This window comes from Opisthorchis viverrini (genome assembly GCF_000715545.1).
Source record: "Opisthorchis viverrini unplaced genomic scaffold opera_v5_191, whole genome shotgun sequence".
NCBI lineage: Eukaryota > Metazoa > Platyhelminthes > Trematoda > Opisthorchiida > Opisthorchiidae > Opisthorchis > Opisthorchis viverrini.
Window position 1 is genome coordinate 216,758 of NW_008751847.1, and position 26,729 is coordinate 243,486.

Here is a 26,729-nt window from a genome sequence, read left to right on the forward strand (position 1 = left end):
CCCTAGTATTTCGGCATTTGACAACCGTTATTCATAACATCTATCAGCATTACAAGAAGCCGGTGCATATTCGGTTATACTTTATTAGCAACCCCCCCCCAGCAGACACTAAAATCGTCCCCACCATGCAGGCAAGTCCTTAGGGTTGGATTTAATCAATCACCAGCATGTCAAAAGTGTCCACCATTTTGTGAATACTAAGTTCGTGAGTACTGATATAAAGTGTGATTATTTACACGTGACGAAGGTCACTTGTTTCTGCTACAACCACAACTTAGCAGTCTGTTTCGTGAGCTTTAGCGGTACTCCTTTTTCAAACATATAACCATCACCTGAAGGACGAACTTCTGAAATTCGGCAAACGTAAATTGCATCATAATCCACGATTTTCTTCGTGCTCTTGTCACTGAGCACTGGAAGGGCACTATCACTTTAAACTACGCCTTTTGTCTGTCGAGTAGTCGTCAAGATCATTTAGTCGTCTAACGCAGTTTGCGTAGATAACAGAACTTCATAACTGAAGTCGTTCACTCAGAAAGGCATCCGGATAACCAGAAATCCGCTTCTCCCAACTCATGGCCTCTCCAGTCCTGAATGGTAGCCCTGGTCGATAATAAGACGCACCAAATTTCGACTTTCCCTTCCATCAGTATTCCAACCTGAGTGAAAACGGTGGTAGCCTCTGAAATTGCATTCTAACCATTTGAATACCACTTTCTACTCGCATCACATTCGGAGGATCTATAAATCAGGAACCGCCAATAACGGACGCTAACCATGAGGTGACTCCTGGTCCAGCTTTCCAGAGGAGACCGCCTACTCGTATGGAAATAGCTTCCTACTGGGAAAGATCAGAGACGTAGTTGGGGACTACACGATTAGGTCATCCCGGCCATATGGAGCAGCATACCTACGCATGTATACTGTGTTACAAGGTAGTCCGCTCTTTGATAGCCACATGGCCAGGAATAATCTCCATCCTATCTGACAACATATAAAGCACAACCTAATGCCCAACTTAATTCATATCAACTGGGTACTTGTTTTCAGCCTTCAGGACAGCACCTTTTGGGGCAACCAGAGCGACACCACAGGAATAAATCGCCATACACGGTGAACATGTATAGATTATGAAGGTGCGGACAATTCGTATGAGCTCGAGAGAGTTGAATTATGGGTGTTTACAGAATCCGTGACCACAAATAAGCCAAGGCTTATAGTTTGGCTACGTGTTCTAACGTACTCAATCCCAAAGCGGACCTTTCTCCGGATGTTTACGTAACAATCGCTGAGAACCAATTCTGATATAATACAACGAAGACGAAGGGGTGCTGGATCCCAGGGAACACGGATCACTGAACGACTCAAAGCAGTGCACACACATATATTTACAAACACGTCTTTCGATGGAGAATTTGAATGGCCTCGTGGTGGGTGGATCTACATAGAGGTGTGACCAACTGCGCCAAACACGGAAGGAACAGCGTTCTGTGAATGAAAGAAAACCGTGTTGTCCGAGAGGACTGGAAAAAACGTGAAAGACGCAACAAATCGATGCTAGATGTAAAGTCCACTGTGAGCACACTTAAAATTAACGGAAAATAATACGAAAAACGAGGGTCAATCAAGAGACAGGAGGGGTGGAGTGGGAATGTAGGGACAACAAAAACAATCAGGATTGCAAACAGGCTGCGGACTGCGAAAACCTGCAATCAGTCGTGAAGAGAAAAAATAGAATCATACAAAGTCGACAAAGACTAGATTTGCTTGAGTTGCAGAATCACATGCAAAGGAATTTCAGGAAAAAATGTGTATGTACAACGAAAAGCACGAGATAAGCCAGATAGACAAACTGATTGGTGGATAGGCCGGAATGTGATCCTATAAAATTAGGACTGAGAGAAAATAGGCGTGAATGAGCCTGAGCAGGCGAAGAGGGTGATAAGAAAATGAATTCCGATGAAAATGAAAAATGTCCGTGCATAACTGATGAGTAAACTACTGCTGCGTTCTTGAATTCTCCCCCGCCATGTTTCTAATACGAACGACAGACTCTTGATCGTCTTGTGAGCCCCATCTAGCGCGGCTAGCAGTTGTTACCACTTCCGCCGGTACAATTGGTTGCGAGGAAATCGGTTCTGTATGCTGCACCGAACTCGTTCGACCACGTAGTTCAAGTGTAGGCGGACTTCTGAGTTCAGGCAAACTCGGATGTGGCTGGCTCGGTGGGAATTGATAGCCTCCACCTGATCTGTCAGTGAACTGGTCAATGATTCGTTTCGGGTGTCTGGTCCATTTGATCATGGTCTCGGAGGACCGATAGAGGAAAAACAATTTGGCTACTAGTTGCTCTTCTAATCGTAACAGTTTGTTTTCCCGTACAAGATAGATTTCGTTACACAAATTCAAGATTCGGTCCACGTGGGGCAGCTCCTCCAATCGAATAACATAGGATATATTTGTGTACACTGTCCTGAACAGACGATTGACCAAGAATAAGTAAGCACCGTACATACCAAGTATGCTGAAAAAAACAGATGGAGAAAAGAGTTGTTCAAACCAATGAATCAACAGGGATGGAAAGCCCGTCATATCCTATACGCAACACACTACTCATGAGGTTGAGTAGTGTGTTGCGTCTAGACAATGCACTGTAATATTCCGAATATAGTCACACTTGAAACACTGGATGGGTTTCGTATCACATATTCAGACTAAGGATTTTATAAACAAGGTATTCAGCTGAAATTCAGTTTGAAATGAGTGTATTCCGCAGAACGCATCGATTGCTCACCGTATCACACAAAGACCAATGATGGCTTAACTGTGTGCTAGGGGGATAACATCAGAGATGGCCAATAGATCATGGTCAAGTGTGGTCAGAATCTCGTTATTACACAAGTCTAAGCAGCAAACCTAGAAAGGAACCGCATAAGGACCAGTAGTGCTGCTGGTAAGGATGCTTTGAGTAGGATTTTCACACTTCACAAACAGAATCAAAAACGTGTATGTCTTTGTAAGGTACTACTCATAAGGTAGCTGAGAATCCGTCGAAAGCAACCTTATGAGTAGAACATTACGAAGACATACATGTATCGCGATATCTTGAATATCGTAGCGACTGACATGAGGCGGCCTGGTGTAGCACATTCAGTTGCCTGAGAGCATCACAAACGAGAGATTCAGCTGGGTTCCAGGTGAGTCTCTCGAAAAACCAAATTAGTTTGCAAATGAGTGTATATTCGCAGGAATCAAAAACAGTTCAACTGACGTGAGCACATAGGACGACAGAAAGCAGAGGAAAGGTGAAGACTGTGGGGAATAATGACGTGAAGTAATTCGGACACACCAAAATTTATCAACAAGGCCACTTACCCGTAAGTGAAGAACCATTTTCCAAAAAGACTATCCGAGACACGTTCGTTGAAGGTCATTATGGAGAGGGCATCCGCCCAGGAATCACCCAAGGTAGGAAACCGGAGCTTTTCAAAACAGGCATCGGATGAAGTGATTGCGCGCTCTTTAAGTTCCCACCACGACTGATTCTTCGCCGGATCTCGATGTATGACAAAGCTGACATTTATATACGTGTTTTCCAAGCCCAGCGTGGCATATGCAGGACGAAGACGGTCGCGTTTAAGTACCAGATAACGTGGCATAACTGCGTTCAACGTCACCGGAGATGAACTAAGTACGCGCGACGATGGTTTTACCTGAGTGTTGTTGGATGCTGAACCCACTGCGGTGGTGTTCAGCACACCGTATAATTCGATCTTTTCCAAGGGTTGAAGTTTCCGGCTGTAAATGTCCTCAACTGAAATCTGACTCGTTTGAATTTCCTTTGTTTTTCTGCAAATCACATGAACAGTGAATGCAATACATGTTCCAAAGGTATATGGTGATCCCCTGGAACAGAGGGAGTCACCACCTCCGAACTGAATAGAAACATTAAAAAAATCCAACTGCCCTGGACAAAGGAGTGTCAAATGACCATTACAGCGCCCCAAGGGTAGTCAAAAGGTAAATGCCAGACACATCCACCACGACTTAGGGATTGTCGTAACGAAAGGGAGGTATCTGCGTTGAGTAGACATTAGCCTTTAATGCAAAAGGGGATTCGAAAAATGATCCCAAATATACTAGGACATCGGTTGAACTCATATTCCATTTTGTAGACGTTTTGGATAGTCCTAGGGATGTACTCGTTTGAGACAAGTGCGATATAATCATCCTAACGGCACATAACGTTCTATGTGCAAACGGTATGTCAGGTGTAAGAAACGGTACTGCCTTGTGCAGACTATAGAGACGAAACATAAAAAAGTCAAACAAATGCAAGGGCCATTTTCGACCTTAGGCCACCTCAGTAGCGCGTTTTTCAGTTTTCAGTTCACTATACATGATGAATGATGATAAACATAGACAATTGGGGTCTTTACACAGCTTGCTTTTTTCTTATGTTGGTTCCACGAATGTTGCAGGAAAATTGAAGTGATCGAATCCCTAAGGTCAAAACCAACCGGCGGAGAAGTGCTAAAACCAAACAGACTCACGGATTACTGGAGATCTGAAGAAACTACGCAAATGTCATATGAAACGATGTGCTGTAACCACCTACCGACGACACTGCATGTGCGAGTGCAAAAGCAAGTCCGAAGATGCGTCCGATAATTTCTTAACGAGCGTGTCGTATGAAGGTGGAGTGATTGCCCAAATATTCCCAGAGAACCCATCGATCGTGATGTACCGCAAATCGTCCACCTCAAAGTTGTTCAAAAATCCAACAGTTTGCTGAAGAACATGAATGAGAATAGGAAAAAACGATGCCGTATGAATTGCGGAGTTAAACCGGGATTAATGACTGTACATGAGCCTATTCCAGAACTACAGGGCTGTGTGACTACACCAGCTAAAATCATCATGGTATCACAATCAGGAGCCATTGCGAGGACTTGGACTGCTACATCTCTAGAACCGGTAAAGCCCGTTTAGAAAAAACGTTGTAGAATATCATAAACGAGAGATTCAGTTGAGTCTCCCGTGAAAACCAAATTGACTTGCAAATGAGTGTATTTCTCGAAAACAGTCCGATTTGGGTTCAAGTAGAACATAAGGTTCACAGAAACTCGGGGACTGCGCCTAGCTGATGAGCCCCAAGAAGGGCGAAACCGGTCGTGGGCTGTCGAAGAGTTTTCAGCAACCTTGTGAGTAGTTTCTTTTACGTTTAGCTTTCCTTCAAGCTGGACAACGCGTAATTAGCAGGTCTACAACACGGCAACGCTTCTACGGTCGTGAAGTCTAATTGCTGTGCTCGCCATACAAAAGATTTCTTTGTCCTTGATTACCTGAACATCGGAAGCGTTTCACATGTAGCAATGGAATATCAGACGAGCAACACTTGAATTGGATGAATGCTTTTTGCCGAAAAACTAACTCTTTGTCTGGCTGCCGAATTGATTAAGCACAACAAAATATGATGAATGCGTTACGTGCCGGGTACAACATTTGCTGGGACAGATTTGGATTAGACGTCGAAAACTGGGCAACGCATGTCCTGGAGACAAAGTATGCTACGTACAATAACAACCCGCAAAGTCCCAAATGTCGTACTGAGCGATGGTAACTTGCAGGTCTGCACAAAAGTCACCTCACCATATAGATGGTTTTGGATGAAGAATGTTTTCTAAATGTGAGGGGTAAATCGGGGGCCAAAACTTTTTTTGAAATCCGGCCATCGCTGATTTTCGTCCATCCCGAAGAAGAAGATTGAAGCGTAACTCTCACTCGCCTATTGCTATGCCAACCCCTCTTCATCCCGCTGCGCACACCGTTGCACATGTGCGCACGGGCTAGGTGGCCCACACTGCCATCCAAGAAAGTATTACCCATAGGAGCCTTGGTGGTTTGTAACTCCAAACTCTCCTCTTCCCAACTTCTGCGAAATTTGTGGGTCCATCACACTGAGTAACATTGTCGTCCGCTCTGGAGCGATGCCCCTTCCTAACTCCCGAAGCCTATTCAGCGAGTGATTTCAACAATTTTGATAATTGCAGACGTTTCGACACCATTTGAGCAGGCAACATCAGTGAGCGGTTGACATTATCATCAATGCTAATGATGCCTCCCCGAATGGTGAGGAAACGTCTTCAGTTCGATTTCCACGATCGGTGAACAGATAAACTGCCAGAGGGTACAACGAATGAGCTACCAATACTCCAACACATTGTCTCCACTTTGTTTTATCGAACGCGGTGAATGCCAATTGAACACACCTCTTCCGTCCCACTCCAATAACCGTTCATTCAGAATGACGTGCTTACGTCCCGCAGTCACTTCCGTTTTATTCCTCAGCTTCCACAAGAATGTCCGCCATCGAGATTTGCCTTCATTTGTTTTAACTTGTATGACCCTAAAGTTTTTAAGACCAGGAATAGCGTTTATCTCTTCACACCTCCATGATTATCCTTATTCACACGTCAACGACTTTGTACGCATTAGGGTGACTTTTGAGTATTTACTGGTCGTTTCATGATTGTAACCGATTCACACAAGGGCTGTTGGTTGGATCTTCCGTCCCCACCTAATCACTCTTGAAAGTATTAGGAAAATCTTTGTCGAATTGAAACGAAGGGATACCACAAAGAAAACCTCGGTTTTCACTTAAATCAACGCCGAAGATTTCTTATTCGATGTAACATAATACACATAAGAACAGCGTCTACTATCAGTCCTAGTGGATCGCCGACTAGTTTTGACTGACATAAGCAGTCTGTTATAGCACTGGCTACATGAGGCACATTTCATCTAGCTGTGACCACAACAACTGTTAAACATTTACAGAAAAGCGCTCCAATCTGCGCTTCAGTGAAGTGATAGTGAAGTGGTGTTCGTGATTTCAATCACTGGTGTGACAACGATGTACCGAATGGACATCAACAAAAAAAACATGTAAATTCGGGATAGTTCCAACAATACTATCAGTAGACAGGGTATCGTTTACACAGCAACACACATCTGTCAACCGTGAACCATCCCTCAGCCAACATGAAACATGGCTACCTCAGAAGAATAGCAACTGGTGGTAGTGTGTTGAAATATTGGTAGCTCGGGTGAGTTTATTGGTTGATGATCTGTTCGGCTAGCTTGGTAACTGGCTTGAAAGAGTTTCGTCACTATACGAGGAGCAGCACGAAACGTTTGCAATCAATGCTAATGATGCCTCCCCGAATGGTGAGGAAACGTCTTCAGTTCGATTTCCACGATCGGTGAACAGATAAACTGCCAGAGGGTACAACGAATGAGCTACCAATACTCCAACACATTGTCTCCACTTTGTTTTATCGAACGCGGTGAATGCCAATTGAACACACCTCTTCCGTCCCACTCCAATAACCGTTCATTCAGAATGACGTGCTTACGTCCCGCAGTCACTTCCGTTTTATTCCTCAGCTTCCACAAGAATGTCCGCCATCGAGATTTGCCTTCATTTGTTTTAACTTGTATGACCCTAAAGTTTTTAAGACCAGGAATAGCGTTTATCTCTTCACACCTCCATGATTATCCTTATTCACACGTCAACGACTTTGTACGCATTAGGGTGACTTTTGAGTATTTACTGGTCGTTTCATGATTGTAACCGATTCACACAAGGGCTGTTGGTTGGATCTTCCGTCCCCACCTAATCACTCTTGAAAGTATTAGGAAAATCTTTGTCGAATTGAAACGAAGGGATACCACAAAGAAAACCTCGGTTTTCACTTAAATCAACGCCGAAGATTTCTTATTCGATGTAACATAATACACATAAGAACAGCGTCTACTATCAGTCCTAGTGGATCGCCGACTAGTTTTGACTGACATAAGCAGTCTGTTATAGCACTGGCTACATGAGGCACATTTCATCTAGCTGTGACCACAACAACTGTTAAACATTTACAGAAAAGCGCTCCAATCTGCGCTTCAGTGAAGTGATAGTGAAGTGGTGTTCGTGATTTCAATCACTGGTGTGACAACGATGTACCGAATGGACATCAACAAAAAAAAACATGTAAATTCGGGATAGTTCCAACAATACTATCAGTAGACAGGGTATCGTTTACACAGCAACACACATCTGTCAACCGTGAACCATCCCTCAGCCAACATGAAACATGGCTACCTCAGAAGAATAGCAACTGGTGGTAGTGTGTTGAAATATTGGTAGCTCGGGTGAGTTTATTGGTTGATGATCTGTTCGGCTAGCTTGGTAACTGGCTTGAAAGAGTTTCGTCACTATACGAGGAGCAGCACGAAACGTTTGCAATCCATTTTCCATGCTGGGCGAACAGTCCAACAGCTACTTAATCAACTACCGTTAGCAATTGGTATGATAAAACAGTCGGGTACTAACAAACACGATTTTATTATATTTTTTCACATGTGCCTTGATGATCTGCGTGGATCTGTAATGTCTACATGCTGGCGGCGATCACAGCTTGGCACAGTTGGACATTTCTAACGTTGATATTCGGTCAAGCACCGGAAATTACTCAACCGCCGACCTCATTTGTCAAGGCCCCGGAAAACTAGGCAGTAACGTTGGTATACCACAAACGATGATGGTTTGTCAGTTGGTTCACCTTGTGATCTTCGAAACAAGGAAAATAGGATTTTGGAGCACAGAAGCAGCATCAATGCGCGCAAGGTGCTTCGCCAACCAATTAACAAATGTGAGCCAGAAGGATTGTGTCATTTGTGATGGGGGCATCCAGGTTCACACAAAGGAGGATAACTCCTATTTTGAGGAGAGGCCAAAAGCCAAACGGATTGGAAACATTCACAAGCATGATGGATTCACAAAAAAGCATTTGCATTCTAGAGAACAGATTAATTACAACTATCGATACGAATCATCTATGGTGTGATCTTGATCCGAATACATAAAAATCGGCTCTCCATTGCCCCGGCCTAGGCCCCACATTTGCGTGTGCACTCAGTGAAGCCAATCAATTCTCTAGGCAAACCATATATTTCGCGTTGGAACCACGGCAATGCCAAACGGTTCTAAAATCTAGGGTAAAGGCCCCATTTGTTTAGCGCCCACTCTGGGCATAATCTTTCATTGTAAACCTATGGTTCGAAAGCAGTCCGTTTGAACGGACAGTTCATTATAGCGGCGCTCCATCGTACAGCGGCTTATCATACAAACGCACATATACACAACACAGTTGACTTAAACAGTGTCCCGTCAACGAACCATGGTGGGCATTCTAGGAGATAGTAAAAAAATAAATCAGCGACTCCGGGAGGGCACATACCAAATCCTTTTCATGACATCGGGTAAAACTGTCCAAGTCTTGTTGCCGGATCTTGAGGATGTTCCCTTCACGTGAAGTGAACTCGAAAACAGGCTGGACGGGAATAAAACAGAAATTGTCACTAATCGGTAACATGACATCAAACGAATACGTTATTGTTTTGAGGTCTATGTGACGTAAACGTTTCCCGAAGCCATGACACAGTATAAAAACAACCTCCTTAGCAAGACAACCCAACATCAGTTCATTCATCACTTTACCGTTGGATATTATTCTACCATTACTGCACTTCTGTTGTTTACTGGCTATAGTAATGTATTCGGGAGCGTGCATACTTACAACAGCTTTCCACTGCTTCAGGAATTGAACATAGCCGAAGCCAAGCCAACTGAAGCCTACTTCACAAACCACACATTACTAGCAAGTTGGAGCGGCCGCCGCAACTCTCCACCGCGAACCAACAGCGATATCCCCCGATGCCACCTCTTTTACTCTCTTTGTAGACCAATTTCATGACCATTTCTAAGCTTCTCGTTAATTGAAAAAACACTAGTGATGAGTAAACGATTGCATTTACTTTGTACCTGAAGGAAATCTGCAGTGCCAAATAGCACCAAATGAAGCTGTTAGCAGCTGGTGTGAGCACTGTCTCCACGAGCTGAAATACCAAGACGCTACCTACCGCCTCATTCCCGGTCAACCTTACGATGACCGATCCAGGAACCAAGAATTTTATCCTACAAAAGAGAAGTATTTGCACGTGACCTAATCGATTACTTATTGATTATTGTTCCTCTGACATGATCCGGGACTCGTGGAGAACAAATTGATCTTTGTCAGAATCCTCACAACTAAAAGTCCTGCCATACCAGATCAGATGTCAGGTGACGCCATCCGTTAATTCGTTCTAATAGCTACATACAGTAGAGCGGGGGAGGGGTAAAAATGAATTTCCCCATATTTTCACGTATTCCTTCCCCCGACCCCACTAAGATTATGGACAGAGTTGTATTCATGGGGGAGGTGGATCGTGTATGTACCTCAAGGTTGGAAGGATTGGTCGCGGCAGATGACTGACCCATTTGTATTTGCTTCAAGGACCGTTGTATGATGGGATGAGGTAGATGAAGGACTTCGAGTAGCAGAAATAGACACAGCAACAACCATTCTTGTATACTCAAGTACTTGGCAGACTATATGCAATTTCTACCGAAAACCAAACTTACAGGAAATCCTCCAATGGATAAACTGAACGTGCACAAAACCGGTGGGTTAAAGACAAAAGTGGCACCGATGAATGAAGACAGAGCCAAGGGGATCCATAAACAGGCGAAGAAGAAGGCTAGTATCAGTCCGCCGACAAGGGCTTTTTTCCCAGCTGGTCGATTGACACCCCGGGGTGTGGGATAAGCGATTTCGGACCGGCGCCAACATTTATGTACAAATATCTTTGCATAGACATCCTCCAGTTCCATCCAGTGGTATAGCGAGAGCGTGCTGTTGGTCCACATCCAATCCATAATATTCCTCAATTCGTAGAGGAACGGTATGATCAGGTAGCTGAAACACAGGTGGAGGAGTAATCTAACATGGTTTCTGACGAGCGTGAGGCTGGCGAAAAGACATCAGTATTACAAATCATGATGAATATGTACGAACTGGCTTCTTGAGTGCGCTAAGCATTACGCAGGGAATGGTCAAATTGCAGTGAGCGTTAGCATTTCCGCTGAAGACAACAAGAGCATACTTGTTGGTGCTTGACATATATTAAAGCTGAGGTGGCTGGTGGACAGTACTCGTCTATTGCTGCCAGTGAAATCATTCCGAACACCTTAATCACCAACAGAAAAGTTCAATTGTACACACGTGATCCTTTAAACTAAACCAAACTCCGCTGAACCGAGAGAACTATGATAAATTCCGTAGGAAACCTCGTCTGTGTAGGCGAAAAGGAGCTGTCACCGAATTTATTCTGATGTTAAAAGCATTATGAACTGCGAATATAAAGGGGAAATATACCCAGTTTGACCCAAATAAAGTAGAGCACCGAGACGGATGAGGCAGAACGTGAATCGTCTTTTAAGAATTAAGTGGCTGCACCACATCGTTCAGTTATGGGGTCCGACAGAGGACAACTAATGGACTCACGCAATTCAGTCTGCTTTGATAACGAAAAGGGGAAATTAGTGGACAACCGCAAATTGAAAGAGAAAACGGCGAATTATTGTGGCTTGCATTTGAAGTGGACCTTATGACACCAATAGTTGGCTACAAAAACAGCAGGGAGAGAGTAAGCAACTCTATGAACTGCCCCTATGCATGGTTGCTACTTCAGTCGCTTAGCTCTTCCGTATGGCTAGCAGAAGCGTGTCTTGTGATGCCAACGAGTCTCTAGAATGCAAAATCAGTAAATCATGTTAGAATATTTACTACGGAGTTCAGTCTCACTGATCCTACCGGAACAGGGCAATATATACGAAACCCAAATGGTAGGACGTTGGAAAACGGCCCTAATGGTCTATGTTGTGATCCAGCAATCCATACGGGTCACAATGCAGTCTGGGGAATACAGACTTTCACAGGTATGCCAAGACGGCTACATAGGAGTGAGAAATTCAATTGCAGGAATTATTCTGTCCATGCTCAGGCAGACTTGGAAAACAACGTGAATCGTTTTTCCAATCCTCGGAGAAACGCCTTGCAAGTGTGAAGCCCCGGCTGGACCATGAAGCTGACTAAGCAAAATAGCTTCTTTCTGAAGGACAATTCAACTCCAGATGGCCAAAGGCCAGGAGGGAAGCAACCAAGAAATCGGTGACCTTTCCGATCAACAGTTAACCTCAAGAATCCTACTAACTGAGTTGGTGCAGTATCTGACCTGAAAGTGGAAATTTGATGTTCAGTCTACATAAAGTCAACATGACATCCTGATAAATAAACGCTTACCCTTTGAACAGAATAAGGTTGATATAGTTGTACTTCTTTGTCAAAAAGTTCCCCAAAATCCGGAGCGGATAACCACTACGGATCTGATAGGCGGACAGTGAGAAGTAGACACACTTGATGAGGTACAACAACTGTGGTGCGAAGCCTGCCGTGAACGGTCTGTTGGGTATAAGTGGATGACAGCGGTGAAGTAAATATGATAGACAATAGTGAAAAAATTGACTAGACAATTGCTTGGTCAGCATGTAGAGAGAAAGGGTCAATGCGAAGCGTTAGGTCTTGCGCCTAGAGTAGTATGGACCGGAAGGCAACTGCAAGAAGGGTAACATATGATCCCACGGGATACACTGTTGATACATAATTAGTTTGATAAAGAACAATTCCCTTCTGGGTACCTATGCGTTTGTTGTTAACATTGATCAACCACCATATGTGGTAGATATGTACGAATGTCTATACAACTATTAGAACCGGCTGAAGACCATGTATTAGCACAGACGACCATCGCACAGAAGGACTGGTGTACGGACGTGTGCAGATATTCAGTATCTAGGACATTTGCTCTAGCCCATATCATATACTGATAGCACTAGCAGGCAACTAAATTCCAGTTTCCCAAGTGTGGATATCAGTGAAGGGTGTTCTTACTAAACAACCTCTCTAAGAAGGGACCCATCAAGCACACACGAAGCTATGCCACGAAAATGCTCCCTAATGAGGGACTATTAAACGTGTCGGGACTTCCCCGAGCGATGACGAAGGACATGAAATGTGTTCTTGTCCAGACGATGGACTTTCGAAAAATAAGATGACCAAACAATGACTTTCCGATGGACTAGAACTAGAATGGCTACATAGACTCAGTTTTTGCCCCCGATAGTCATGTGAATGAAAAATGATCGCCGTCAACTTTTAAAGCAGATGCATACGATGACGTGTGACGGATATCTATTAATTTCACACAGCTATCGATATTGAAATTTACTGTGATAAGGTCACTGTAAACAAATATAGAGTGGGGCTAGACAGTTTACGGATCTGATCAAGAGATGGTGAAAGCTGTCGCCTGCACATCCGGTAATGAAAAGGAAAGTGTTTCAATATAGGGTCACGTATCCTACGACAAAAGTGAAGAGCGAAGTACAAAATTATACGTACGATTTTGTAATCTGAGGCAGGATAAAGAATAGCCAACCGTGAATGAGCAGAACGTGAAGGATCTGGAAGATGAACTTTCCCAAAACTTGTTTGCGAAGGAACAGTCCCCGGTCGACGATAATGAAGATGAACTGGACTAACAGCATACATACGAATGGAAAAGGTACCTGTAACAGAGAACGGTATCATCGATGACTATGGTAAAAATCACAAAGTAACTAGCTCAAGCAAATGGAGAATCTGTGGTCGATCACGGGATTATGAATAAAATTGGCAACCACACTCTCTTAAACAGTGAACTAACCACACAATGAACTAGCTACTTCAAAAGCAACTCACCCGGTTGGACCTGATAAACTCGAATGCATTATCTCCCATGCCAGTCTGAAAATCACCAAGAGGGAGTAAGCATTGAAGATGACTGTGAGTAGAGACCGGAGATTACGTAAACACTGAAAAGCAGCTTGGACGTAACACGGTGTTATACAAACAATATGCACTGTTGCCGAGGTGCGGACAGCTGAATGTTACCCAAATTATTGTCACTGGTAGGTATCGGACGGTACTCCATGATGGAAACTCGCTGATCAGAAACCCAATTTTTTATTCGGTGCCAATATGTAGAGGAACAAGAAGCACCGACCACGAAAATCACTGATGGGAATAAGACCACGACTTTGGACTGCATGTGGTCCGGATAGCTCATGCACACAGCACTGGCCGGCTCGGTGAAACGAGCCCCTGATAGTATGAACTTTTGATGAAAGGCTCACGGTGTGCCGGTGAAAACCTGTGAAAATGCTCCTCTGGTAGTGGGGTTTGCTCCGAAGTCATGTTGTCATATTTTGACACCGTACGAATGCTTTAGAACAGAGCGTTTGGTTGTCCTGTAGAGAAATTGACTACCCTTCCGATTTTTTTCCTTTTCGAAAGGGACGGGCTTCATGTCATGGCAGTCGAGTACAGGCCCTAACAACTGCGAAGTTGTTAACTGTGATTATGATGATGGTGAAACAAACGGTTCATCAATTAAATTAAAAAGAGATTCTGAGAGTAAGGAGAACTGAATTCATCCCGAGACTTACACTGGGACCGAAAGAAACGTAGCCAAACATTATTATCCAGAACGAGATGAATTCGCACAGGAACATATAGATATATACATCAACCTTCTTGTTGAACTGCGGATCAGTCATTTTGTGATAGAAACGACGCAGCTTGGCAAACGGATTCCACGTATGGAGTGTGTCGCGTCGAGAGACAGTAAGCCGACCGGAAGTGACAGCGTCCACATTGTGACGTTCGGTCATCTGACTTGCTGCAGATTCGGTTGAAAGTCTGAAAAAAAGTGCAGTAAAAATGGAATGTGGTACGCTCAAATGAAGGAGCACCGGAAGAAGCGAGCGGAGGGAGAAGACGTGGAATTCAATCCTGTTATTCCGGGACGAAGTCCTTCACATTCGGGTCCCGGTAAAATGTCAGTCTACCGGAGCTGTGTAAGCGGTTACGTACTCGAAATAACAAAATAGCAATGTTTGTAAGGTGATATAGAATGTGTATAGGCAAACGAAACATACAGTATTTTCATACAGTCCAAAGATATGGTTTGCTCGTCTGCATGGAAACGGATTAACGCCTGTATGCCGTCACAAAAAAAATTGCATGACTCACGGTCAGGCGTGTTCTACCCAAAAATGGGAGCGGTGAAAAGGGACGTTGGAATTCAGTGCCAGTTTATCAGCAGAGGTGTTGCGAATCAGCTTTTCATAAGCATGACGGAGAGCACTGTTCTAGCCAGCTTTGTTAGTAGGGAATCCGTTAAGAAAGCAAGAGAGCGCTGATTTCAGTCTTTATTAAGGGGTCGTCTTTCATTCAGGCTACATGTACTTGGAGCTCTACGTTCATGATCAACGCAACCTGCCTCAGGCCACTGACTTCACGAAATTAAAGGGGGACATGATAGCTGTTGATGAAAGACCATCGGTAACCAGACAGATTTCAATCCTTCATGCTGGCCTCTTGGGGGATCTAGGTAGCTTCAGCTGTTGTGCAGCTGCAGTTTAGTTTATACAGTACTTTTCCAAGAACTAGTTACACGATAAGGGGAGCCGAAACCACTAGGTAGATGATTCATAGCAACTGATGACTAGGTATTAAACGTAGAACTCAAAGTAACTGCGCACGTTTAGCAGTGCGATAAAACACGATACAGAGGTACAACTCCTAACTCGATTCGGTTCGAAGGGAGGTTCTAAATCGGTCTAATGAAATGTTAACACGTATCCGACAAGCCAAAATAGATGAACTTACAATCGGAGGAAATCAGGACCAACTCGTTCACCGTTCTGCACTCTCTGTGAACAAAGAACAAAACGCAAACAAAGCACTGAGAGCTCATTACCACAGAAAGTCCCGCTTGAAAATTTTTTTAAAACATAGAAAGCAGTAACCCAGCGAGAAACAGTCGAATATTGGCAAACTGGAGTGAGGAATCCCGAACCGTGGGTGATTCAACGTACATTGTACGCTTGATATAAGAAGCGTCATCCAGAACAACCCAGGGTCGACACATAAAAATCAAAACGAATGAGGCCGTGAACTGATATCACGGTGCTATAAAGCCACCTAGAAAGTCAGTTTCTGCCCGTCTTTCAAATCCATGGTAAACGTTTCCATCGGTTGACACAGCAAAATACAAAACCCTAAAGAGATCCGAGGTCAAAAAAGCTGGCCAGGTTTTGCAAGTTCTGTCAACTGTACCAGCGGCAGAGTTAATGTGACTGAAAGCGAAGAAACAGTAGTGCAAAAGGAAACAAAATAGCACCATGGTGGACAACCGTTGGATTCAAATAAGTATTTTCTAAAGACTGCCCATTAACCAACGGGATAAGCGATCGATCTCACTGTCTCGTGCACTTTGGAGCTCAGTACCTCATACTTTGTCCGAGTAGCATGGTAGTTGAGCACCGAAGGGTTTCTATAGTTGAAGCGTTTTTTTTATACTTTTCTAGTGCACTTTGAGTCCCATGCCGATTGTCGTCCAGTTCGTACGAAAAAGGTCTATCAACGGTTATGCAGTCAAGTGCAACTGTGCCTTTTCCAGATAGACTGGCAACTCGCAGTACCGATAAGCAAGAACACACTCATATTCGTAGGGCACAAATGTCCACGCTGTAGCTCTCTAGCTAGAAAATCTGCGCCACTTATCCTACATAGCGCTAGTGGGTGTGTACGGTCAGCCTGAGCCGTTCTAAAAACGAAAGATTTGAGAAGTAACGCTGTCTCTCACTTACATAAAATCCGGCAAATTGACATCTTCCATAAGGCGTGAAGTTCCTAATGACAATCAGTAACTAGAAAAAAAATGGGACAGCAAAATAACAAAAAATTCCAAACAATTGGCCAGTCTCCCGCTGGCTAGACAGCAAACAGGACGCTGGGGCATACATTACTAACCTCAGCCACTTTGTTCCGTTCAGCAACGAGTTGTAAATCTTGTACGAATTCCGTATGATCTCTCCATAATCCGTCATTTTTCAAAAAACCACGATGAAGGAAAAGACTGATTAATTGGACGAGGTCGAATATGGCATAGTGGCCGCTTTTTTCCACACCAAGCAACCGCGGGATCCATAGGGCTTCAGCCGAATCCGCAGGCTTTAGCGATGGGTCGTTGAAAGTTATAAAGCGGAACTGAAATATGTATTTTATTACAATGACGACCTAGCAATGGGAAGAGAACGGGAAGGATGTGTGAGAAAAATGGGAGTTGGCGACTAGCATGTATTGTCGAGAAATGAAACTAGAGAAAAGAACGCTTCAAAAGTGAAAGGGTGACTTACTTCAGTGTAGGTGATAAGAAAGATCCAAAATGTTTTCGTGGGTCTTGGTACGGAAAGCATGCCCCAGAGAAACACCACAAGAGGGTAAACCAACGATAGAATATTGGAACTGCGCATATGATTTACTACCAGTAATAAATAACAGAACCATTCAGAGTAGACAATTGCCATATTGCCAAGTGCAATCAGCAGGAGGAATGGACGTGAACGGGATTGTCGGAATGCCTTCTCACGTTGTTGATGGCGATCTAGGGCGTCCAGATGTTCAATAGACTGGCCTGGGCCTAAAGCGGCACGGCAGCGATCGGAGATTTGAGGATCGAGGAATGGAACACCACCTGAAACGTGCTCCGGTGATTTGGAAACGACATTGAATACGGCCACTTCAATATCCAAGCTTTAGGGAAAAAAAGAAGCAGGCATAGTTGGCTCAATAGGAGGAATGTAGTAGTTTCCGTGGAGCAGAACTGAACGTCAACTAACGGAGACATACGGATAAATTTGATCTTCCGTGATAGATCGAACAATCGAATCAGAACGACGCTTGTGCATTAGCGAACGGTTTATCGTGACAGAAATCGAGGTGGGTTGGCCAGCTGTTCTGTCGATCGGTACAGCTTCACGAGTAAAGGCGTCGACCAGTACATGATCTAGGCGTTCGTTAAAATGCAGATCATGGTATTCGGCTGTAGCTTGCGGCATTCTTAAACGTCTCGCAAAACATTTTGACAGGCCAGTTGAAATAGGAACGCAGCACTGGGTATCGAAACTCCCATTCACTTGAAGCTCCTGCCGCAAACTTCGTAGAAAGTCATGCAAACTACATACGGGGACATTGGGAAAAACGCCGTTCAACAGAGTAGTGGATATCATGCAAATAATAGTGAGCTGGATGAATTATTTTCAGAACCACGTACCCCAAGAGATTAACTGACGGTTAATCTCGGTGACCTGATAGAACCAGTCCAAAAAGCCCCCAACGCGCCCGATTTACATTTAACTGAAAAACGGCCCATTGATTCAATGTGGACGCACCCTTGAATCGGACAATAAGAGTTCATGCAACGTATGAACTTTTAGCCGCGGTATTTTCCATTACAGGAGTTGTTCAACGTGATCCAAAGACGAGTGGCGCTCTGTGGCGTTTAAGTGCGGGTTGCTTACGACTCCCAGCAAAGATTGAACAGTGGTTATAGGCTTTTCGACAGAGATGGGCCTCAAATGTAGGACGAAAAGTCTACTGGAAGGTTGGATATTCTGCCCCAAGTGCCATTCAAAGCTGTAAGATTTCACACAGGAATGAAACTTTGCACAGAGTTAAGTGCAGAAGGATCCTGTTTGACTTTTCTGCTGTATGAGCTAAAAATAACCTCGCTAAACCAATGATGAATGAGTTTAGCTTATTCTGAAAAACAGGGTGGCAACGCCTTTAACTGACCTCGCCCAGGTTGGACCATTGGGGTCATTAGTTTACACGAATTTGGTGGGGAAATCAGTCATCCTACTGTCGGATTACGCACACGGACAATGCAAGGCAGCATTCAACGTTCGTTGCAAATTAATGGTGAACTTCACTTCAAACAGAATAAAATAAATTCATAGTACATTTTTTTCGAAAATTAGCTGTAGGATTCCGTGACAGTTCGATAGTCATTCAAGACTAGGGCTATAGTTAGTCCCTCAGTGGAATAAAGATGGTTCTCTGAAAGGACCACTACATGCCCACACGTACACAGTCATGCTCCGAAACAAAGATCATCCACGGGAAACGACCCAACTGTCCCCTGCTGGGAAGCAGATTCTCTTGGAGGAACACACTTCACCAACTATACAAGCAAACACCGGTGTATGTACCAAAATAGTGACAAAAGCACAATGATAAACCGAAGCCAGTGTGTTAAGGAAGCGAGCCTACCACACTGCACTGAGTGTAATAAAACACCATCCTGAAGACCCCCTGTATCGTCCGCGGAAACCATGAAAAGTCGGGAAACTCTCGTTTGGAAGCCAGCGTTTTCGAAACGCCATCTACATTAGCTACTCCCGTTTAGGGTCTAATTTTCTGCGCACTTTGATCCCAACTAACCTCGCTTTATTGTCCACGATCACAGCTGTCCGAAGCTGTTTCGAGTATATATTACACGACAGATGACGGCACTGATGGGAACGACACGGTACCATCAAGAGACAATTTGATTTTAGGTTACGACGATTTGCAGCTATTAGATCAAATATCGTACGATTTTAGGTAACCACCTCTAACGAGACAATCCTCAAAGAAGAGCACTAACTACCCTGCCAAAGGCACTTCAGCACCAAAAACCCACCAAGAAGAAAATGCTTTGACCAGCCATCCGAAGTGATCTCCCGAAAGGAAGACAAAACTGTACAAGTTTAAAATCATACCCTTTTACAGAAAACCAATTCTGAATGTTCTATATTGGAGGTCCGTTTATGGCAGAAATTAAACCGAACTTGTTCTGTTTATAGACTATAATCTTGTAAAAGGGTTTGCTAACTGTGAAGTCCGTACAAGGCATTTTCGCGCACACTTCGTCTACGTGGCTGAATCCATGTGCCTATGTAACCGCATGTAGGCGTTTCAAGTTATCGGACGAGACCGATGCAGCTAGGTTGTTGTTGCTGAAATTGGCAATAGGTGACACACAGTGTCATACTATCAGCTAGCACGGCCGACGAATGGTAACCGGTAACTGTGTGATCCGAATAGACAGGATCAGAATCAACAGCTGTGACATTCTGTGCCAGCTGTAGTTCTTTAAAGAACTGGCGCCTGGATACAGAGAAAAAGGATTACTTGATTTTGGAAGAGACCGGTTTGCGACTACTAAAGCGACGGAGCTGGTCTGACCGAAGTAGACGTACAGGGCGAAGAAGACCTTGTGAATAATTGTGACTTTGCATAGGATGTGCGCCAGCGAAGAAAAACAATACAGACTTATTCCCCTTCGGAAAAAATCAGTGCCTGAATACGACAGCTTTTCTAAATACTTGACACAGCGCCAGTACTGAAAAACAGCAGAGAGGGAACATTATCTGGTAAAGTGAAGTCCCCCAAGAGGACGTGTACTATTCCTACACCTCTTAAGGTCGGATATTCGTCCAGCAAGAGCCAGCACTGGGCGGAAAATACCCCTGACGAGGAAACTCACGGTGATTGTTCCGGGTGTTGTGTATTGTTGATAACGTTCAACTTGACACATCGTTTCTCACGCTCTATCCTGCGTCGGATGTTTCGGTAATGCTTGGTAAGGCCGTTCAAAAGGTAGATGAGGCTATCGACCGAACTCAGTAGGAACAAATAGGTGACCAGACAAGACGCTTTGAATTTGCTCCAGCAACCTTCCTCTCCTGTAAAAAAAAGATTAATATGGAGACATTAGTGTCCCAGGGAGGTCAATGCCTGATAAACACGTCAGTTTATGGAGTAAAACTCATCGGAGGAAGCAGTATGCTGAAAAGCCGAGAGGCACTCCACATGTGCTTCATCTTTAGTTGGAATCATCAGCAGTTCACAGTTTACGAACCAGCAACATCCTGGCTAGCAGTATGAACACTCAACCGTTCAACCATGAGCGCATGAGGAACAGGGTAATTAACTCGCATTTGGACAGGTTACAGCGCCGCTCATCTTTCAACTACGGGATCCACACCACGTAGTCACACTTGTTGACTGGCTCCTCGAGTAAAATAATAATAGATAAATAAATCGTCCAGCTGTAACACCCTTCTGGTGCCTGGCTGTCATGCCACCCGAGGAAAGCACGAGGGCTGGGATACTGCCAGGTTGCCCAAGCCTAGACAGGTGAAGTCGAGAGGCAGAGGTCGGATTCGAACCATGGACCTTCCGGTCAGTAAACTCGCGCTCCAACCACTTGGGCCATCTCGTCCTCGAGTAACAAATTCGGAGATGAAAGGCATATGCTTATGTGTATTGTTACGTGAAGCTCCGGTGATAAGTCCTGCAGTCACCAACAAACGCACTTTGTTCATGTTACTGGGTCATGAACCGTTAGCTCTGAGTGTGTAATTCCATGTGCGATGACGAAATTCACAAGTTACGTGTGATATGAAGAAATGACTAACACACTGGAATAGTCCACTAACAAGGGGCGCAGTGCGTGTGTAGTGGAATACAGCGAAACATCAGACAAGCAGAAAAGCCATGTGAAACCCATACAGAAAAATATAAACGGACTGCGATCAGATACTTACGCTGTTGCGCAATAGGCGTATTTGAGTCGTCCACCAGTTGATCTTCACTATGAATATTATCCAAACTCCTCGAAGAGGATCGCGTGAAGGAAAGCACAGCAGGTTTACCAGCACCACGTCTTTGTTGTGCCCATCGAACTGGACCATATTTGATCACACTATCTGCGTTGACATCTAACGCTTCGGGAGCTTCGGAAATTTTCAACGACTTTGGCGACCCAACTTCGACTCGCCCCTTCGGTAGTCTGAAGCGACGCTGGCGCGAACTAGTTGGTTGTGCGGAACTAGAACTAGGAGCAGTAACCTTCTGAATAGGTTCCTTGGTGCTCGGCTTGGGAAGAAGGGATTGATTGGCTGTGACATCCTCCGAAGAGCTAGCCAACCCCATACCAAAATGAAATATCGACTCAGAATTGTCATCTTCGTCATCAACTGAAGCGAGCGAGCTCAACTGGGGGCGGGTTTTTAACCTGCGTGACAGCCACCCACGATTACTTTGGTTTGATGTAGCCACTCCGCTCTGCTGTTCACCTTGAGTCGTATTGACAGGCTCTGATCTATGGGGTCGTAATCTGCCGTCTGGTAGTGCAAGGTAGCTGGGCTGGTTGAAGTGCTGCAAAGAAACAGGTCTCGACTGGTTGGTAGAAGCTAGCTTTGGAATGTCACCCTGGAGAAACTGAGCTTCATCCAATGGACACTGCAAAATAATCGGACATAAAAAAAACATGAAGCTCAGATGGCTGAGCAGGTGGCAGTTAGTTGGCTGCAAGGGTCCAGATTCGGTAATACAAGCTGTGTGCTCGTGAGAGTGAATGTCAGCAAACTGCCGCGAGAATATGGTCAACTAGGAAGATGGGCAAAAAATGAGCCTCTTTGAAGGGCGAAGACAAATATCAATCGCAGGGTACCAAGATCTCGAAACATCGGGGAGTATTGAGCAATAATATTGTTTCAAACAGAGATAAAGGAGACCACTAGAGTCCACCGAGGTTAACGCAATCCGAAATGCCAAAGTAGCAATTTTCAAAGCCAATAAATTTGTTATACCCACGGGAACGTCGTCTACCAGTGACACCAGCACCGAGTTACAAGCGCAGAAAACATAAAGACACCATAGTGTGTCATCCAAAGTCAAACGGAAAATGTTTTGAATTTCAACCTGTCGTTGGCTAGTGAAATCAAGTCCAGTAAGGAGTACTGTCCTTGCAACGACACGCCATGAAAACTATACTTTCTGGTAGACAACTAAGTATGACTCGCCATTACGTTACTATCGGTCCTGAAGTATGAGATACCTCCTACTCAAAATAGCTCAGGGTATGATGCAGGAAGCTATTTATGATTCGAATCCCTCCCCACTTTCCGTTGCTTTTCATTAGGCTTGACCACAAATCGACACTCACCGGGGTTCCTCCAGTTGGCATGCCAGCCATTTAACAGCTGGGCGATTTGATTTTTCTCATTTATACTATGGTGGACGAGTGGTTATTTCTGACAAGTGACTCAACCATAATATGTTTATGCCGACAGAAAATTGTACAAACGAGGAGTGATCGTTGTTCACGAGATTCATGCCTGATGAATCAAACACGAGAGTGACGCTGATAATTAGAGAGGGATTCAAAGAAACGCTTAACTGAAATGGGACAGCCCAAACTTCCATTTTTAGTTGTCGTGCTTTGATACGAGGATAAACTGACCATTTATAATCATCAAAATTCCCGCGATTTCCTATACGGGCAAACGATAAAGCTGTTCGATGGGAATCTCACTGAGATGGGGGCTACCATTTTCCGAAGAATCTACAGAAGTTGCTTTGGCAGTGAGGTATTTACATTACGTTGTTGTGACTTACAAGAGCGGCAGGAATATCACCAGTGGAGCCATTATCAGTCTGATCCCGACTTCGTGTAATCGGCTGCTGATTTAGAAATGAACGCCGGTAATGTCGGACCACTGAGCATGCTCCAAATTCCATTGCTCGATTTAACAACTCTAATGGATTCAGACGCGAGCCAGATGATGCACCTGGGTTGGCATCATCATCCTCTTCATCTTCACCCTCGTCTTCACAACTATCCCAGTCTGCATCCTCTCCACGGTCGTCTTCATCGAAGTTTTTGTGCAAACTCCCAGAATCGCTGTCGTTAGAATCACTTTCAATACTGGATGCTTGGACCAGTGTACGATCGTCGAAACGAGTGTGTCCTGGTCCCAAAAGAGCAGGCGCTGAATCCAGTCTGCCAGAAGTATCGTAAGTACCGTGTTCGTTGCCCGACTGGAAGGAAAATTTTCGCTCGGGTCTTCTTGAACAGGTACGCGGCTTGAGGCCAGACTCATAGGAAACTGGTCCATGAAGGCGATTTAACAGTGGCAGCTGTTAAAAAAAAACACAAAACACGTTTTAGTTTGCGTTCGGAAACGATGGCCACCCGAAGAAACCTAGTGCGGGTTAACATATTTATGGACAAGATTCAAGGACCTCCCACTCACTCTTTTGAGAGATTACTGCATAAACTGAAGAAAGTTCTCGAGCAACTGAAAGTGTAAAGTCACTAGGGTAACTAATGTGAACTTGCACATCACGATGAAAAAAAGAAACTCCGGTCAGTCAACGTGTCTGTGCATCCGTATACCACACTCAACGCAGGTTCCATTTAAAGGTATCGCAAAAAATAGTCAGAACACTTCAGAATAGATTTTTCAAGTAGACCTCGGCATATCTAGGTATGTGAAAGATACACGAGTGAAAGGTACATGAAAGATGGTCTCACTTTAACAAGTCAGAAGCATCATACCCCACAAAACTACTAAACCACTATATTAGAACTACTGCGCAAAACCTACATAAGGTGTGAAAGCAGTAATGCTCTCATGTCATGTGAACATCAGTGGACAATCAATATGACGAGTTACCGTTGGTTCGGCACCGTTTGACGAAAAAACTGGTACAGTTGGTCCAAACTAATGCTTAGAGAGCCCCGTAGTTCAGTCACCTTCCTGTTACTTTGCGTGTGTATAGATGTAACGAGACTTCCTTGGGCAAGTCTAAACAAACGTTTACTAAATGCGTAATCAGGACATGTGAACTAAGTCACAGTTGAAAAAATGTTTGGAACCGATTGAGAAGGACTTGGCAAATAATCAGTAGTTTTTAACTGGGTAACGTTTCGCTTTGGATACATAAAACTTCATCAGGTCACGTGAGCAGGACACAAAGTTGACCGCGTTTCAAGGCAGAACCAATCAGTAAGACCACTCCAGAATACACACTCCAGACCACACTAGAGCAGTTATGAATGTCAATTAAAGGGTCTTGTCGGTTAGTGAAGTTGCCTAAATCTTGCGCTTCACGGGTTGGGCGAGTTTTATATTATTTTTCATCGGGTTTGGTTGCTGTCTTCCACATCAAGGTGCTTCAATTGATGGTTCATCCTAGGTGCCACCGATAGCTTTCGTTGGTCTGCGTGGGCTTGTAAGTGCACCGACGATTCAGTCAGGGGTGGGAAGGGAAGGCTATTGAGATTAGGTGCAATTGTGTTGGTGCTAATTGTGTTGGTGACTCCTCCTGATACCTGATCACAGCCACATGTGCCATTTCGGCTGATCCCAACCCACACGCTCCCCAGTTCTGCACCTTCTATTCTATTAAAGCTGACCGAACAGCGGCCCAAATTAGAGTAAAGAACCAACTTTGGGGAGGTTGATTGAAACGACCATCTACACTACCTGAGCTACCGACATTCTCCTCAACAGGTTAGATTTTGCATGAAGACAAATGGATCACATTGGAAATGGCGTACGCACATGCTAGTTATTCACTGCATTGTGTCAAAACCTAACCTGCCCATGCGGTGCAATCCTGTAGAACAGTGAAACGCGGCACAACGAAAAATGACTCACTGCTCTGGACTGTAAACCAATCGGGGGCCTTTCAGAACGTGACGGACTCAAAAGGTCTTCCGGTCGGGCCGAATGACTTGTTCGGCTTGTGACGGGAGCAACCGCAGCCGAAGCTGATACAATTCGTCTGTGGGTTTGATGTGGCTTACGTCGCGCAGCGGAGTCAACAGAAGTCTTCGGTGTCCTTCGCGTAGTCTCAGGTCGTTTGCTTGGTGTTCCGTCACGAACCTGATCGAAGAGGCGCATAGGCGATGTTCGTACAGTGCGCATAAGCTGAGTAGCCGGTTGTTCAATATGTTGAGCAGGTGCGGGTCGGATAGCATTTGGATCGACAGTTAAATGTGAAATCCCTGGGAGGCCTGACTGCTTGTGCATGTATTCGGGATGAGAACGCAGCCGTCTGTGGCCAACAGCACGCCCGGCGGCGTAAGACGTCCCGGAGACTTGACGACTTAGGTTCTGAGGCAAAACATTCGGATTCCATGGGCTGTAGACGATTAAAAGAGTTTGACTTAGAACTCAGTAATAACCAGTGCCCTGTACACGTCAAACAGGGGAGGAAATCCTCACCAGAGAAAGCTGACAAAGAAGTGGGAACAAACCTGGTTTCACTGTAAGGGTCCGTGTAGTTAGTCAATACTTCCATTGCCGATGGCTCGACATTTGGTAAAGCCCCAAACAACTGCTGTTGGTGCGGACCCAGAGGATGCATAGCGGAAAACGACAAACTATCCAACACAGTGCCATCTGAATGAACGGGACTAGTGGCGACTTCTGGTATGCCGTGGAATGTTGATGTACCGTGGACGCAACTTGCGGGACCAGACTGACTAGGGTTATCCACAAACAAGGGTGCTTTCGAAGTAGCCTGAGAAGACCCCGGAGCAGAACCTTGTGTCTTGGGTGGTGGTTTTCTTTTCTTCCCTGCTTTTGCCGGTGCTGAACGGGGCATTTCATCGTCCTCTTCAGGATCTCCCTCAAACAGGTAATAATCGCCGGATCGAATCACTAAATTTGAACACACGAGAAAACATGGCATAAAACCACCAACCGGAACAGATCTACTGATTAGCTTTATACTCTTTACAGTGACACACTGATGAAATCAAGCTTATGAATGAGTACATCTTTCTTGAATTCAACGTAAGACCTCAATGCAAGATAATGATGCATCTGAGTGTGAAAACGATCGGGAGGCGTGGTACGACAATGCGAGAATAGGGATTCCCGCCGGAAACGTAAGTAGGCTCTAGTACCTGTGGTATAGAATTCGAGGTGGCGAAGAATTTCAATGAAATGAATAAGTGAATATATATATATATATATATATATATATTCACTTATTTAT

At 44.5% G+C, this 26,729-nt stretch overlaps 1 protein-coding gene across 1 annotated transcript in view; it reads right to left on the bottom strand.

The window, feature by feature from the left end:
- Window positions 1-1,371: 1,371 nt before the first annotated feature.
- Window positions 1,372-26,729, bottom strand: part of T265_07873 (hypothetical protein) — a gene marked incomplete at both ends in the record, with an annotated part of 70,409 nt that continues 45,051 nt past the window's right edge. The window contains 19 exons of the mRNA XM_009173523.1: window positions 1,372-2,524; window positions 3,376-3,849; window positions 4,619-4,791; window positions 5,127-5,240; window positions 9,297-9,650; window positions 10,523-10,856; window positions 12,243-12,401; window positions 13,401-13,567; window positions 13,740-13,784; window positions 14,486-14,738; window positions 15,711-15,754; window positions 16,857-17,123; window positions 17,243-17,639; window positions 17,736-18,062; window positions 20,416-20,614; window positions 21,479-22,175; window positions 23,334-23,855; window positions 25,382-25,868; window positions 25,984-26,389. Of these exons, the coding sequence (XP_009171787.1) occupies window positions 1,999-2,524; window positions 3,376-3,849; window positions 4,619-4,791; window positions 5,127-5,240; window positions 9,297-9,650; window positions 10,523-10,856; window positions 12,243-12,401; window positions 13,401-13,567; window positions 13,740-13,784; window positions 14,486-14,738; window positions 15,711-15,754; window positions 16,857-17,123; window positions 17,243-17,639; window positions 17,736-18,062; window positions 20,416-20,614; window positions 21,479-22,175; window positions 23,334-23,855; window positions 25,382-25,868; window positions 25,984-26,389 (5,945 nt within the window). The remainder of the gene's footprint in view (window positions 2,525-3,375; window positions 3,850-4,618; window positions 4,792-5,126; window positions 5,241-9,296; window positions 9,651-10,522; window positions 10,857-12,242; window positions 12,402-13,400; window positions 13,568-13,739; window positions 13,785-14,485; window positions 14,739-15,710; window positions 15,755-16,856; window positions 17,124-17,242; window positions 17,640-17,735; window positions 18,063-20,415; window positions 20,615-21,478; window positions 22,176-23,333; window positions 23,856-25,381; window positions 25,869-25,983; window positions 26,390-26,729) is intronic.